General features: G+C 40.1%; 1 protein-coding gene across 3 annotated transcripts; it reads right to left on the bottom strand.

Moving 5' to 3' along the window:
* Positions 1 to 1446: 1446 nt before the first annotated feature.
* Positions 1447 to 14582, bottom strand: LOC145436186 (potassium channel subfamily K member 10-like). Of its 3 annotated transcripts, none has more exons than XM_080313531.1 (6): positions 14134 to 14582; positions 12954 to 13074; positions 11560 to 11714; positions 7993 to 8077; positions 5299 to 5421; positions 1447 to 3271 (listed from the first exon to the last, which is right to left on the bottom strand). In XM_080313531.1, exons 1-6 carry the CDS (start codon positions 14332 to 14334, stop codon positions 3057 to 3059), a joined length of 900 nt encoding a protein of 299 aa, XP_080169657.1. In that variant the 5' UTR covers positions 14335 to 14582; the 3' UTR covers positions 1447 to 3056. The 3 variants fall into 3 exon arrangements, with proteins under 3 accessions (XP_080169657.1, XP_080169656.1, XP_080169658.1); XM_080313530.1 differs by having other exon boundaries at positions 7993 to 8173; positions 14134 to 14577; XM_080313532.1 differs by lacking the exon at positions 12954 to 13074 and having other exon boundaries at positions 7993 to 8173; positions 14134 to 14580.
* Between the last annotated feature and the right edge of the window lie 2009 nt (positions 14583 to 16591).

Genomic DNA, 16591 nt, shown 5'->3' with positions numbered 1-16591 from the left:
TGTTATACTTCTGTTTATACATCGTACTATGCCGCACAGCTGTTAGCGTGTTTCATGGTGCATGTGTTTGCTTTACCGGCGTAATGTTTGAGAAACATCTGACGTTATTTACAATACGAAGCTGATATAGATATCACGCGTGTTGCCTGTCCTAAGAACACTGTCCTTGCGTAATGTCGTGTAGGTAATCTGCTTCGTCAGCAGTTTGTCTCTACGTTATAGATGTTATCACTCTTACTAAATTATTTTGTTATGATATAAAATTAACGTGAGCACAAGTACACATATATATGACTTTTTGGATGTCTGCCATATTTGATTTTGACCTGAGCTAATTTATCTCTTGTGGTGTGTCTTACGTATCGGATCGTAAGCTCAGATAACCAAAACAGTCATGGATCTCAATCTGTGCGAGAAGTGCTGTGACCAATAAGGCAAAACAAAAACATTGGCGAGACGGCTTAGTGTTATTATCCATAGCTGCAAGACCAATATAGGTTGCCGGTTCGAGTCCGACCACGGTGTACTCCAGAATCTCTTCCAAAGTTTTAAAAAGCCTAGAAGTTGGCGATGCTACATGTCAGCACTAGCAGGTACGGAATCCAAATAAGGAATATCGGTATCGGTCAGGAGAATGATTGTTGCTATAGAAAAACACAATATGAATACCACACCACAACAACAACAACTACATAGCTTTAAACTGCATTCGCCCATATATTACCTAAAATAATCCATTGTATGGCGCTGCGCTTCATGCAAACTTACTGTCAGCCGCTGTGTATCGCGAACACTACATATGCACTTATCAATAGAATATATACATCGTGACCAGGTAGCTGGATGTGATTGCAATATAATGTTTCGGCGAACGTCACACAGTAGTCACGAAACGTCGTATAGTGGTAATCGATCAATCATGACAATTAGGCACCAACAAGATAGAGAAGTTGAACGGACCGACTTCAAGTCCTGTAGTCTATAGTTGTCTTGACACACAAATTTGTCATGATACTGCTTTACCCCATTACATAACTTGACTAACGAGAATAATTTTACCTTTATTTTGCAGGCAGGCACGTTTTAGGTTGCAGACTAAATCTACCCATATCGTGGCCTGACTGTCGACATGTTGAGGAAAACACATGGCGCAACAACTTCTCAGTTGAATTTACGACCGTGTTAAACACCGCGCTGAAGTTTATTTAGGTTCAATATAGTATTTAGTTTGGTAATGTTTCTATTGAGTTTCTCCTCATGCTATATATTTCAATTTCGTTACGAATGTACAAGAACCATAAACATAGTTTGCAACAAAGTGAGTCAGGGTAGTCTAATGCTATCCACCGTGATCCTACATCCCATGCTTTCTTGAGAGCATTTTTACAGAGTACCCATTATAAATCATATATTATGGAGTCATTGACAAGCATAAACACTCAGACAAAAGTTTTAATACGCCCAGGATATGTACTTGTCGGCAACTTCCCGTGGCGCACATAATTTATTTAGGAAATAACGTGCAAATAAATATATTATGCAAAGTTGGCATCCAAAACAGAAAACGAAGCGAACAGTAATAACGTGATACAATTGAACCGATCACGCAGAGGTGAAAGTAAGCAATCTTCGTTCTGGCATACAACAAAAATAAAATATGTGTAGTGTATTGTATATGTTATAAACATTTGCATTATAAACGCATCGGACATATGTAAAAACATGCCATAACCAATCAAGATTACTGTACCGCAACTGTGTAAGTACATCGAATACGCAAGAAAAGATGCAATGCTAACCAATCAAGATTACTGTACCGCAACTGTGTAAGTACATCGAATACGCTAGAAAAGATGCAATGCTACATAAGAATACAGTGTCAAGATGGAGCAACCAATACATGTACATATTCCATGAAGTTGTAAAAACGGCTGGATAATGATCTGAAGGGCTATTGAGGTTATAGTGAACTCCGCTATTTCAGTAGTGGGTAATGCGGTGATACCGACAATTACCACGAATAGCCAGGAAAATGCGCTTTTATCCATAAATTGATATAATTGGCCAGTCATAGCCACGACACATCAGCGTGTACATGCGGTACGGGAGCATAGCGATGGCAGCCGGTGGACCTGGCAGACAGTGTACGGAGATATTATTGTAAGTTAGATTAGGATAAGTGTAAATTCGTAACGCATGATATCAATAAACATACGTCTCTGCTTTACAATGTATGTATAACCAGTGCGCTAAAATCGACGGAATTATGCTTGGCAAATGACCTTCAAGGCATTCGTATATAGAATAAGTTGATTTGACCTATTTGTCAGTAACCACATCGTACAAAACTTCAGACATGGGCAAATTTGCAGCTTTCGCCTATGAACAGGTCACCATTGCGAAGTTTCCTGGATTTTGTGGACCTTTCCCAAAGAGTATAAGCATTAGTCGAACCTAAAATCACATGACACGCCTTGATGAGCGTAGCGGCGAGAGATTGCAATATGAGCACGAAATTGTGGATTTCAGTAAATCTCCACATCATCCACGGTGAAACCAGATGGTGAAGCTATTATAAATATGTTATCGAAGTGTGTTGCTGTAGTCCAGTAAACCAGAGACTGGAATTAAAACACTAATCGGGTTGTGATTAAAAAAAGACAATTGCAGCGTGTTTGCATTTCAGAGTCTCAAGTAGAATCCGGGATTGAGGTAGTAATTGCCGGTTTAAATAGAGTCAGCGGTATACCAATTCCTCCAGTAGCTTGATTTAAGTCAGGTTGCGTGTACATCGTTCTGGAGCGCACGTCTGAAGCGTTGCTTCTACTTCAAACCAAGCGGTTGTGTTACAGGTACAGATTTCATGTCATGGACGCAAGTTTGGAGTGTCGGGCCCAGTCGAATAGGCTCGCATCCACTACTGGTCAAATGAGAGGATCAACGATGATGGAATGGAAGCATTAACGTAAAACAGTGGGCCCGACTCACGAAGATGCGATTCAATACTGTCGAGCCAATATCATCCGCGCGAGAAAGCATCATCTGCTTCTATTTTATCACAGGCGGTCGTCCTCGTTGTCTCTGAAAGGTCGCTTTTCCAAGGATTCGCTGGAGCCCTCTGTCTGCGAATCTGGCTTGCGGTTCGCGTTATCTGGTTTGATTTCTTCCGCAGGTGGCGGCTGTTGTGTATTCTCCTGCGCTAGTCCGCTTTCCATCACAGCGCCGTCTTCTTCGGTGGCGTAACCCTTCCGCTTGGTGCGTACTTTTTCTCCTATCAAAACACGGTCGAGATGAAATTTCGTTAGTATCATAGGTATTTGAAAATGTATACTTCCACTGAGTATAAAGACATGGGAAATTCGAGGTCCTGTCTGATTCGAGATAGAGTCTAAAATCAAGCTTAGAGCCGAGACGAGTAATCGAGTATCACTAATTATGGCAAAATAACAGTGCTATGATCGAAGGTCAAAATATGCACCTATTTCCGGACGCAAGAAAAATATTGGTCGTTACCAATAAGGTATATGGTGGAATTGAGTAAGCCTACCTGGTCGATTATATTCTGAATAGAGTTACTGGCCTACAATTATGTTATGTAGCTTTGAATATCTTGCGCAGCCTTGTGATATATCCTTCGAATTTTAGGATGATGGCGAAAGTATCGACACTATAATAGTAATTGATAAAATAATACGCAGTGGGCGTATAAGATAGGTTCGGTCAAATTATAGTGTCTCACTGCTTGATTCGAATCGTTACTATTGATTATTGGGCACGGCCCAAGTTACAAGTGATCCAGGATAATATTGATCATTCCATCGCGCTTCGTGACCCTATCGTAGGCTGATGTTGTTTGCTTGAATATTTGTAGCCTTGTGCTAGATATGGATTACCATAATTTGAGATCCGAGAAGGAGGACAGTTTTCAAAAATTCTGCAGCATTACCTACTTTTCTACAGTTCGGCTTACTAATTCTGCCTATGAGTCGACTTTTTCGTGGCATTTTAACACTTACCAACGAAGAGGACATTTAGGTGTCCTCCGAGGACACTTTCAATTTTGTGAAAAAGAGTACAAATCCTCCTAAGAGGACGTGTGGTAACCCTAGCTAAATGGTGAAACTATGATATGACAAACTGCGGATTTCAGGGCCCCCACGGTGGGAAGAGAGTATTAAAACTATGTTTCTCGTAGACAAAAAAATCCCAGTTTTATTAGCGGATATAAATTCAGCCCTCGAAAATTTCGACTCACACTATACTGGACATGTATCGTTACATTTGATTTGATTAGACCCGAATCATTGGGCCAATGTCTACTGAGTATTCAAGCTGCAAGTCTTTTTTGGGAAACTCATATGCTGATTTGAAAATGGCACAACTCCATGGAAGGCAACAAGTGACACTTTTAAATGCACAATATTTATAATATTAACTTACCTACGTTTAAGCACAATCACAATTTCAAGCCAAGCAGAATACGAGGCCAATAGATCTACATTATGCACAGCTTCCAAACGTAGTTTTCACAATAAGTCCAACATTCACTTTTGAATATTGAAAAACTGGTCATGCCATCGCAAGCGTGCTACATCGACGAGCAAAGCAGGGTTAATGCGCGAAGCCACGAGTGCCACGTACCTTTAGGATACTCAAATGTCAAGTTACCTTCGAAACCTCTTTTCGTACCGATATTTGCATTACCGCATATTGACCTTACACGGGATGTAACAAAGCAGGATTTTCGAATCGATTGACGTTTCAACACCGAGCCTGATGATGTATATCAGGCAGTAGGTATCAAAGTACTTTTTATTTTATTAAGTATTAGTTTTCATCTACCTTCTTTCAACACAGCATGGAACCTAAATTAGTTCTATTTCCATGTTTCAACAGCTGTTAGCGCTTGATCAGTTTCTCTATACAAATCCTAAATTCTGTCATTATGGATTTTCTTTTGCATAGATCTGCATCATTTCTTGAGTGAAATCACAAAATCAACCGGCCAGACTAGCCTCTTATTATGGCTAATGAATTTACTCCGTAAAATGGACTTATCTGAGACATCATTAGTCCACCATACTTTATTTTCCTACCTATCTAGCCCAGTAATGTTCACGCCATACCTTCGTGACTACAAGATCAATATAGTTATAAATCACCAAATAGATAAGAGATAGACTCTACTGAGAATCGTGGCTATTTCTGCGGCATTGATAGTATAAATTAATACTTTGATATTAAGCTCTACACATAGCAGTGCGACATACGGTGGTCAATTACTGCAAAATTCCAAACCTGTTTTCTTGAAAAAGTCTGATATCAAGGAAATAAGCGTCGCCATGAAGGCCATGCCGAACAGAATCCAGAAATAGACCATGATCCGGTAGATGGGGAAGTAGTTAATATCTGCGTTCGTACCTGAGAATACGGGAAATTACGAATATACTTCCGCTAGATAGCAGGTGAGAACCTAAAATGGGACACTTATCGTCGGACTTACATGTTCCAACACGCATGGAAGTCAGTGTTGGGATGACTCGAGTCATGACTTGACTCGAGTCAGACTCAAGTCACTTTTTTTCGTATAACTTGACTTGACTCGAGTCACTTTTCTAAAATGACTTGACTTGACTTGACTCGCCGTATCAGAAATGTGGATTGACTCGTGACTCGAAGCAAAATTCACGAGTCAATTTCAAGTCATCAAGTAATCGGTGTCGATAAAATCACTGTATCTTGGATATGTTTGGATTGTTCGCGAAACGCTAGTGTAACCCGTGAGAGCGACCAATCATTCAATGATCGTGAGTTTTACTGAGCCTCCATTGCTCTCTCACAAATAAATTGACCGCAAACGAAGGGATCGAAAGTTATAGCTTACGTTGTCGTAAACTAGTATAGTAAAGTCATTAAGTAGCAAAATATATATTTCTGTTCTCTGTTCTTACCTTGACTAAACCTCTTATTTTATGAAGATTGAAATCGAATATAGTTTATATAGACCTCAGCCATTGTCACGTGCCCAATTTGTATCATATCAATTTGTAAATGGGTAATGTATTGCATCTTATCAATTTCGTTTCTCCATTGACTATTTTGGCTGGTAACTATAAACTGAGGATATGCAATTACTTACGTCGTTTAGCTATAGAGCGCCTTCTTGCGTGTATATATTGAACTCTATATTTGTTCATCGATTCAAAATTAATGAGCACACAATCTGTATTTCCGACAGCTAGCATAATTCAATGACGTAATCATGCCTCATACTTCGAAAAGGCAATTTGAGTTGAATTGTGACTTGACTCGTGACTTGACTTGACTTGACTTGACTCGACTTGACTCGAGTCACCTCCAAAAATCATGTGACTTGACTTGACTCGAGTCACCTTCGAAAATTGATTGACTTGACTTGACTCGAGTTAAAATGTGCAATGACTCGAAATGACTCGTGACTCGAAGGCAGTGACTTGATCCCAACACTGATGGAAGTACGACATGGCATGAGCAATTGACACAATACCACGCATCCACCTATATCTGTACTGGATAAAATGAGATGCGCGTAGTTGTCATAATACTAGGTACGGGTAAAGGATATATATCCTTTATCACGAGTTGGAACAATATCGCGACTAATTTTTGACTTTTTGACATTATGGCCCTATAATATGAAATACGGACAGCGTCACTCCCAATTCCTTTACCATGCAAACTCGGCGTGTATGACCGGCTACATATTGCTATCGGAATTCCATACCTGGAATCACGACAAATCATAAGTCACATACCACGGTAATGCCTTGGTTACGGTTGTGAGCCTGTGTCAACACGCTTTCAATTTCAATAAAGCGGATCGGACAGTCCTTTTAATGACCGGGGTATGTATGTTTCCAACAAATATCAAAGGAGTGGAAGTGTGAACCCTTTCATAACGAATACCTGTACGCGTAAGAAGTGCATGGATCACATGGCCATTGTAAATACATGGGCAATATGGGTATGGGTATACTAAATATATGTATTTACCAGATTCCCACTCCACAGCGTAGGGTGCATATCCGGTCATTGCAACTTTCCGGTACCAAATTTTGCTTTCACATCACACCCATGCGTGAAAACGTGTGATATACTTCTATCAATATTGACATGTATTACAGGAGTGTAGTTTTAACTGTGACACCTTTCATGCGCCTTTATGGGGTGCTACACCAGAACAAACCTCGTTCCACCCACGGCATACATATCCATAAGACGTGGTGTATTTGACTCGTTCCCCCGCATTGAAATGACTGCGAAAGCAATATTTTTTACTAGAAAATGCTGTTAACCTAATATTCACGTTACGCTATGGTGTAAATGGGGGGAATACACTGTTTTTGTTTACAGCGAGTACAAAATTTTACCAAAGGTGAAGATAATGTACATTAGCTCTAAGCTCGCGTAGTACGACGCACGTGATCTTAATGACTTGTGCAGACGGAAGAGTGGAGTGTCGGTCGAAAATATGACATACCATGACGCCACTAACATTGTTACACCCCGCGGCCGAAACTGAATATGCGTAAAGACATTTTTAAATACCTAGCTCCTATCCTATAGTATACCTACCGACTACTTGTGATGACCATGGACCATGCGCTCCGATTATAAACATTAAATTTCACTATTTTTGTTGGATTTGGGTTAACAACGTTTACTGAAGGGAATTGGGATTCGGACGTGCAATGACATAGTAGGCCTACTTGAACTGGGATGTTAGGACAATACGATTTCATTTCCCATGTAACTGGACAGTGGTAAATTGATATATTTACCGGTTGAATGATATTTTTAATATAGGATATTTTTTCTACCTGAACTAAACCAAAGCAAAGGTCCTTATATTTAAACACTCTTCAACTTAGATTAGAGGATCACCTATTCAAAACAGCCCGTAGAATTATTCAACTTGTTCCTTGAATTGACCTATCAGATATTCCAACTCACCGGCTACAAAATCACCAAATCCGATCGTGGTCAGCGTGATAAAGCCGTAATAAATGGAGTCCCGGTACGTCCAGCCCTCAGACGCCTGGAATATGGCCGCGGGTATGAAAATGCAAAACACGAGGAAACTGCTGGCGACAATCAGGATAACGACCGTCTTCGCCACCCATGTCCGTTTTGCCTTGACAGACGAAATAGTTATGGCTAAAAATACCAACGTAATAAAGGGTCGATAATACAATTCTACACATTTCAATTTTCGGTAGAGCGAGCCATAGATAATTCATGGACTGGATACCCGCCGGATCGGAGTCGGATTCGTTCTTTTTTCTGATGCTGCCAGATTACGAGGGAGTAGTGTAGAGGTGTTTGTCAGATGCGGGGTGGATGTTGGAAAGATGTTTTTTGGCCGGAGTTGGACTCCACTAATTTGGGGTTTGTGACATCATCGTCATTCGTCACGTCAAAATGGATGTGTGACGTCATCCTAGAGTTGCATGGCACTCAAATTATCACGCTAGAGCAGTGGTTCTCAACCGGGGGTCCGCGAAGCAATTTTAGGGGGTCCGCGAAGCCTAAAAATTGTTGATAACCTATTTATTATGACTAGCAAAACTCCAGAGCTCACATCAACAGAATAGCCGCCTGAGATGAAATATCCTACTGCGCCGACCCATTTTAATTGCTAAATTGCCAATAGCCTACTGATACAAACATTTTGCTGTTTACGGATGTTTTGTTGGGGATTGTGGGGGGAAAAAGTTGGATGAGTAAGGTCAATCACGGTGACTTCGAAATGTTTACAAAAATCCATTTTCTGCAAACCATGTTTTCCATAATAACTTCAAGATAAGTTGGTATATCAGTGGCTCCCAAACTGGGGGCGCGCCCTCCTTGGAGGGCGTGAAGGTATCTGAAGGGGGCGCGATTTCCTTTCAATCGATAGTTATTGCTGTGTGTATAGTACCAATTTCATATTGGACAATTCTCTCATCAACAGTCATACCCTTCCATGCCAGCAAACTATCTGTTGGGATTGCTAGCCATTTGGTTGCATTTTGTGATATGACGATAAGAGGGGCGCGCAATTTTTCACTATCACAAAGGAGGGCGTGTCACAAAAAAGTTTGAGAACCACTGTGCTAGATAGAAATGACCAGGCTTGACGTTATATGATCATTACAAAAATTTGTTTGTCAATTTTCGTGCCATATTTGTTGCGATCATACCCGAATGTGTCGTCGGAATCGTTACGCGTCATTATTACATTTGCCAACCACCAATATTTGTGAAAATGGATTACCGGCACTCGTTCATATCAAATCGAGGGGGCGGATGTTCAAGACACGACCATGTATTTCAAGAAATGCAGTTGTAGAATTCGCTTTGAAATAATAGTATCGAATCAATGTCTACATGAATAGTATGATCGATATTCGAATATGGTAGGCCCCGGTATGATCTTATTTTCAAGAATAGTCATTTTGTTGATGCTTATCACTAAGCCTACAGTTTTCATTTGCACAAGACAGATGGCCATTGCACGATAAATGAGCTAAATTTTAACTAAGACTTCGAGAGGGTCCGCGGGGTTCCGTGACGGTCCGAAAGGCGGCCGCGAAGACAGAAAGGCTGAGAACCACTGCGCTAGAGGTTTCGCGTACTATCGCTCTAAATGAGAGGTCTCAAACACGCGGCCCGCGGGCCGCATGCGGCCCGCCAGGGCATTTTGTGCGGCCCGCGACGACATTTTAGATTTTTAATAATTTGACAAAAAAATAAGTGTCACATATATCTTTTCAGGTTATAAAGTGAAAATTCCCTCTTAAATTGCTCCGAAAGCCTAAAACTATTCATCAATCTTCACTATCACATCAATTGCAAACGCTACCATGTAGTGGACGATTCACTATTTCGCCACATCTCCACATCATGATGACAAAACCTGACCCTTAGACGATTCGTGCCTGTTATTTGTGAGTTGGACTTTGACGCGACGTTACTTAAAATTACTCAGACTCGGGCAACTCGATTGCAAAATGAAAATGACTCGAGTGGACTCGGAGTGACTCAGCATACAGTGAATTTGTTAGAACCATGAACGCAACAAACTAAACGCGTATCACGGGAATAGTACTAGATCAGAAAGTCGCTAACTAAGCAAGTAGTTATGACAACCATTGGCAATCTGTTAGTTACATTTTTGGTCGCTACACCATGTTATTAAAGCCACTTAAAGGTACCGAGTACCGTAGTGGTACGCTCCAACGATGTAACAACAATGGGCCAGTCAGCGTTCCGACATTTCAATCACTAGGACACATTCATTAATATATTTATATTATATTTATATTTTTTTCTGCTCCTATTTGAAGATATTTGGCGATGAGATTAATAGCCTACTTATCAGAAGCATACCCGAATCCTGGATTGGAATTACAGTGCTCAACCTAAAAATGTTTTGATATCAAATCAGTCTCTATAATCAATCTGTTAAATTCAAAATATTCATAGTAGCTGAGAAATTATAACCCGATAGCTTTTATGATGTCATCATACATTTTTCCGCCCATATGGTGTCTATATCTTATAATTAATATATATCCAATACAAGAACAATTATATTCAAATAGTTATAAATGCGATGATTCTTTTCGTACCAGGCCTAAATTGATACAAGAGTAAATCAAATTTTGACGATGTTTACTGTCAGTCTGCTGGATCGGCTCACTTTCAATAGGACAATTCACTCCAGCCAAATAAGGCCTACTTAGAAAGACATAGAATACCCCATATAAATGCTGCGGCCCGCGGTGTCGTCGAAACTGGAAAAATGGCCCGCGAGCACATTTGAGTTTGAGACCTCTGAATTCTAAATATATGCAAAACTCTAGTTGAGTAGGCTACATACCGGTCAGGATTCGAGTTCGGGCTTAAATGAGCAAAATCCGAACGAGCTTAAAGTTGAACAAAACTGTTAAGCGAATATTGGAACATGACGCAGTGGTAAAAATGAATTTGATTTAAGATTGAGAATGAAATGAAATAAAAAGCCGAATCGGAGGAAAAGTCAGAGGGATGCACAAATAGTATCAATTTATATTAAAATGAACACAATCGGTAACGGGATGCCAATTTTATGGAACGTGAACGAAAATCATGTATCCCGATTTACACTGTCGCGTGAGGTGGTAAACTGCTCTTTCAGGTACAAAATCCTGATAATACACCCATTGCAATGACTGAAAACCAGTCAAATGCACCAATTATTTTGGAGTATATTCCAGGGTGGAGTGTTTTTTTCTTGCACCACCACATGAACGCGGAAAGGCTGGCGGTCGGCAGAGCCCATTGCAACATAACACAGTCCACTACACCCCTAGGATATATCCACACACGGAGCGGTGTATTTGACCCGTTTTCAGTCCTTGCATTGGATGTGTACTGTGTAATCAAGATCTGGTAAGATATATTAACATACAGCTTGTCATAACAATGTGATTCGGATATTATTTGAAGAATGATATATATAGAATATTTTTCGATTTCTGTTTTCGAAATTCGTACCTTTCCCTGGGCACGTTTGTGAAGTCGCTTGATCTGCTTCGATATGCTTTCTCCCATTCCGGTGAACATGAGAGCGAACAACGGAATGCCAATGATGGCGTAAATAATGCAGATTGAACGACCGAGATCCGTGTTTGGCGAAATGTGCCCGTATCCTGTGCGGAGTAGCGACCAAATGTTAATTTTCCGACATTTGAGCAGCAGTCAACATTGCTATACAAGTACTGGCAGCTGTTCGTGTGATATGGAAAATCTACTTGAAGTTGGCTTGGAAATAAAACTGTGAAACGTACTCAAAAAAATAAGTTCAAAAGTAGACTTCGTGGAGGTGTTTCAGTTGTTAGGCCAACAATCGACGAGACGAAATAAATCGTGCCTCACGTTACACTGTTTCACTGGGCTGCCGCTGTCCACAGCAATGTGGAATTTCACATACATTGGTAATAATTATGAGGCGGTTGTGGGGGCCTGTCATTAGCAATGGTTGGAAATTCAGAATGAATGCGACAATAGCATTTAATTGATCTCATGGTAATATTATTATTACCATAGTAACTGCAGTTTATATAATTGTGTGTTGTTTATGATGAACTGCCCTATCACAGGTGGTGCTTGACTCGTCTGTGACTCACCTGTACATTACTTCTGTTTTCCCCTATATACTTCAATAATAAATATCTGAATTGTGAGATTTTGGGTATAAAATGTTTAAAATCAGTCATTCATGAACGTCGGTGGTAACATAACAATCATTGAAGTTTATGGAAATTGTCTTCTACTTATCCTGAAGACAGGTGAGGCAGAGCGACTTGCCAATCGTTACCGTTCGTGACTAACGCAAACTGGCAGATCACACTACAAATAAATGGGTGCAATTTTCGAATATACATTCAGTTACGTTGATACCGGGGTGTTTTAAGGTAGATCTTGTGTTCTTGTGGGAATTTCACTCATAAAACTTTGACAAATCATGCCCAAACTACTTTCTACGTTTCAAAATCCAAATTCCAAAAATCTTAGTAGTCTGCTTAAAAAACTGTTCAAGTAGGAGTGAAAGTACTCAAGATCTAGTTGAGTACTCCAAAAAGCGTAAGTACTTCGTTACTGAAACCACCTCTTCATTTGATGACACAACACAATGAAAAAGGACAGTTGCGACATCTGAGCACGATAATATATAGGCCTAACTATTCAAACTAATCCTAGCCCCGACGAAACTCCCATTGTAACTTCAGCGAACATGCTCGGTGTCGCATGATATTGTGTCGCTTACTTACTCGTCCCGCGGATCCACATTTTGTGATGTAACTTCTGTGGATTGAAGTCGTTTCTTTCCATGATATGATAGCGGGGTTTATATGTGTGAACGAACGCTTAAAGCGATATAATCTCACCAATCGTAGTGACCACGGTGCCGGAAAAGAAAAAGGCGCTTTCAAAGTCCCAGTTTATAGAGCACACGACGTTGAAATTGTTATCAACCCGAATTCCGAAATTCCCCGCAGTTTGAATGACCTGGAGATTGAAAAACGATATTTGCCGAAGTTAGGTATTGATTATAACGCGAGGAACCGGTAACCGTGGTCTGGTGCAAAACTAAGCAAGCCTTTCCTTAGCAACCGAAACTGTGTTTATCCCTTACAAGTCAGGACACTCTCATTTCAGTCGAAATGAAAAAACAAAATGAAAATTAGAAGTCATTTATATTGACATGGTGAAATGTTGCTCACAGGCTTGTCAGTTACGTAAACTGTTGGTGAAAAGAGTGCGTATTACGACGCTACACTGCAAATGAAATTGTTGAATCATAGCCGCATTTTCATATTTAGATTACGGCGTGTCAATTCAGTGGGTGTGTGGTTCATAATTCGGCATTAACACCACCTAATTCTGTGTTCAACCTACACATAACGTCTCTTATGAATTGGCGTAATTAGTCAATTCTCCACTTGTCGATATGAGACTATGAGAGTGAAATTTAAATATCTTTGGAGATATTTGCACGGCATTCTGCAATCGTTTGTATCAAAACGAAGTAAAATTACGCTGATTTTACATCATCAAATTTTCAAAGAGAAGAGGAAATTATGTAGCTATTCAATTTACAGTTTTTAGTTGTAAATAAAACACAGGTAAGATTACGAAGCGCCATGATCCACCCGTGCTATATGTTGATATGAGAAAATATGGATTATTCTGCTTCATTTTTACAGGGATTTGTTTTAATCAAACTGTTGGAGATTCTAACATTTCGCCTCATATAATCATAAGTGTCTAAATAGTCATCATTGGTACCCAAGTATATACTAGTTGAAGTGACGTCACGAAGTTCTACTCCAGTACAATTAAAAGATGCGATTTAAAAGAGGTGTCAAAACTATATCAAGCGGAACAACGACATTCGTTGCCGATCAACTCTGCAGATAACCTGACTTTATGTATCAATGCAAATAATGATAATGCGACACAGATTGATGTGGACATGTCTATCATAGTATCTAGTGTTAGTTCGATCCAATAACTGAACTGTGACCTATGACTGTCAATATGCTGATCCTACAAAAGCCGACTTACTCGCGCAATGTCCGTGAAATTGGCGATCGTCAGATTTCCTGCATTGTCCTGCAGCAGGGTCCGGAATCTCTCGATAGCACTTCGCGTATCGCCGCATTTCGTCACCTCCATCGGTCGCTCTATAGCGCTGAATACTGCCGCGCCGATCAAGAGGTACACGAGGTACGCTACCATCGACCCGACCAGAAGTCTCAACTTCATGCTGCTTTTCAAACTATTTTATCGTAGGCTGCGGACAAAACTTTATAACTTTGAATTCATCAATCGGTGGAGTAATGAGCGGCGAGCGTATACCGCCACGCAATGTACACGGACCTCGGACCATCAATATTTAATTGATCGAGATCGAATAATTGTGAATTGCATCAAATAAATTGTTCCAGCCTGCCGTTGTACTAACGTATCGGAAATGAAATTATGGTACGGTTTTTGATAACGATTGAGAATATTTATCACCAATCGGGAAAACATTCGGATTAAGATATAATACACATAATATACAGCGTTTACTATTTAGGGATGTTGGTGTAATTTATAATCTGTGAAATCGACAATCAGAGTTTTGAGAATTCAGTTTTCAAGATGTCGTGAAATTATCTCAAGATATCGATTATACTTCTACTTGAAGTTTCGCATGACTGCATTTATATACTCTTTATTCGTTCATTGAATCATTGCGTATGTTTCATAGAGGACCGGAAGCCTTCCACGGTTTCGTCTTTAGACTGTATTAATCTTCAGGATTTGAGCATATTCCAAGCGCGAATACGATAAAATCCAGTGCCTTAAGCTAGTAATGAAAGCTATTACGACTATATATTGCTCGACTAGAAACAATGAGACCGCGATCAGAACGTCAAGCGTAAACGTTTAATATATTTTTACTCGTGCGCTTGACGCTGTGGTTTCCTACGCAGATATTTATTTAGGCTCCTCCTCACATTTCAATCGCGTATGCGGTGTCTTAAGAAAGCCTAGAACAGTAGTGGGCTGTACTATAGTCGTGAATTGCAGAATAGAGGTGGTCGGTAACAAAGTACCTCTACTTTTTTGGAATATCCTACTAGAGAAGGTTTGACTACCTTGCATTACTAACTCAAGTCGTTACGACTTCAAACTAATACCGCTTCTACGTCATATTCTTCAGTTTTCAGGCAACATTAACATTAGACTTAATATTTTGATTTTTTTTAAAGTTAATTGGAAATAGGTACTTCTACTTGCACTTATGCAGAAATATTCGAGTAGGCCTACCCTTCTGCTTAATGATCATAATATAATATTATCCAGGTTTAAAATAACCATTGGTGCCGAAACACCTCGCACCATCATTACCAAGACAATAATTACTCAACACTGCTTGATGTTTGCTATTTGTTCCGGAATCGAATCATCCCAACCCTAGCGATAAGACCATCTCGTGGTGTGAACGTACAACGCAAGGAGTCTGACGCAAAATTGCGCCGATCGGCGCTGAACGCGAGCTGTGTGTACCGACGTTACGTCAACAGCTGTGGTCTATTCATGTCGTGTTTACACATATGATCAATGGTGCTATTTTCTAGCGCAAGCGGTAACGCTTACTATTTGCCCGGCAATCGGTGACAGATGTATCTGATCGCTTTCTCCAGACACACACAGCGTGGCAGTGGTACGAGATAGCATGCAGTGCGGCTTAAACCATTTCTTAAAATTATCCCAACAAGAAATTAAAAGACGCGCAGTTAGTAGGGCCTCAGCTCAAACCAAACCGACATGCATTCAATTCCCGAGTCTGCTTTCGAACTTACACCTCATGGTATTGGTATGTAAATCCGTGTCTCGAATACGCTGCTGTCAGCAATTATGCAACGATATTACCGTTCGAAATATGACTAATATTCATCATATTAATCTTAATAACTGAAATGAATTTAAACCCCGTTCTCCCGTCCTCTAAGAAGCTATAGAAGTGTAATCTATATATGACCCACTGAAGACGGGCTTGGGGGCGAAATCGTCCTGAAAACATTACTTAACAGTTGCCTCGGGGCTTTAGCAATAAGAGAAGTTTTCCTATTCGAAAATCGTATTTAATTGAAAGAAGCGCTGCAAGAGATAAGTCGAAAGTTTTCAAAAGACATTTATGTCGCGGATTGTCACTACAGAGTCAGAACCACTGGGTTATCTCTCATCAAATGAAGTATAGTCCGATAATTAATTCTCGCATCTACGCGCGGCAATGCTTTATCCCTCGGGTTTCGATTTTATTATATTTTAGTAGATTTTTGATTCGCGATTTTATTGTAGGCTTTTGGTAAGGCGGCGCTAACAAGTAGATTCGACGATTGTTCGAAGTCTTGATAAACTTCCAGGTTCCAGCACTTAGGTAGGGTAATAGATCTTGGTTAGACACGCGCCTACAATAGTTGCAAAGGCGTATCATGTGCATTATGTTACAGTCGATTCGCTATCTTTA

Source organism: Botryllus schlosseri, chromosome 3 (assembly GCF_051294905.1).
Source record: "Botryllus schlosseri isolate E-star chromosome 3, Bs_hap1, whole genome shotgun sequence".
In the NCBI taxonomy this organism is placed as follows: domain Eukaryota; kingdom Metazoa; phylum Chordata; class Ascidiacea; order Stolidobranchia; family Styelidae; genus Botryllus; species Botryllus schlosseri.
The sequence above is the reverse complement of the archived record's forward strand: the minus strand, read 5'-3'. Positions and strand labels throughout refer to the sequence as shown.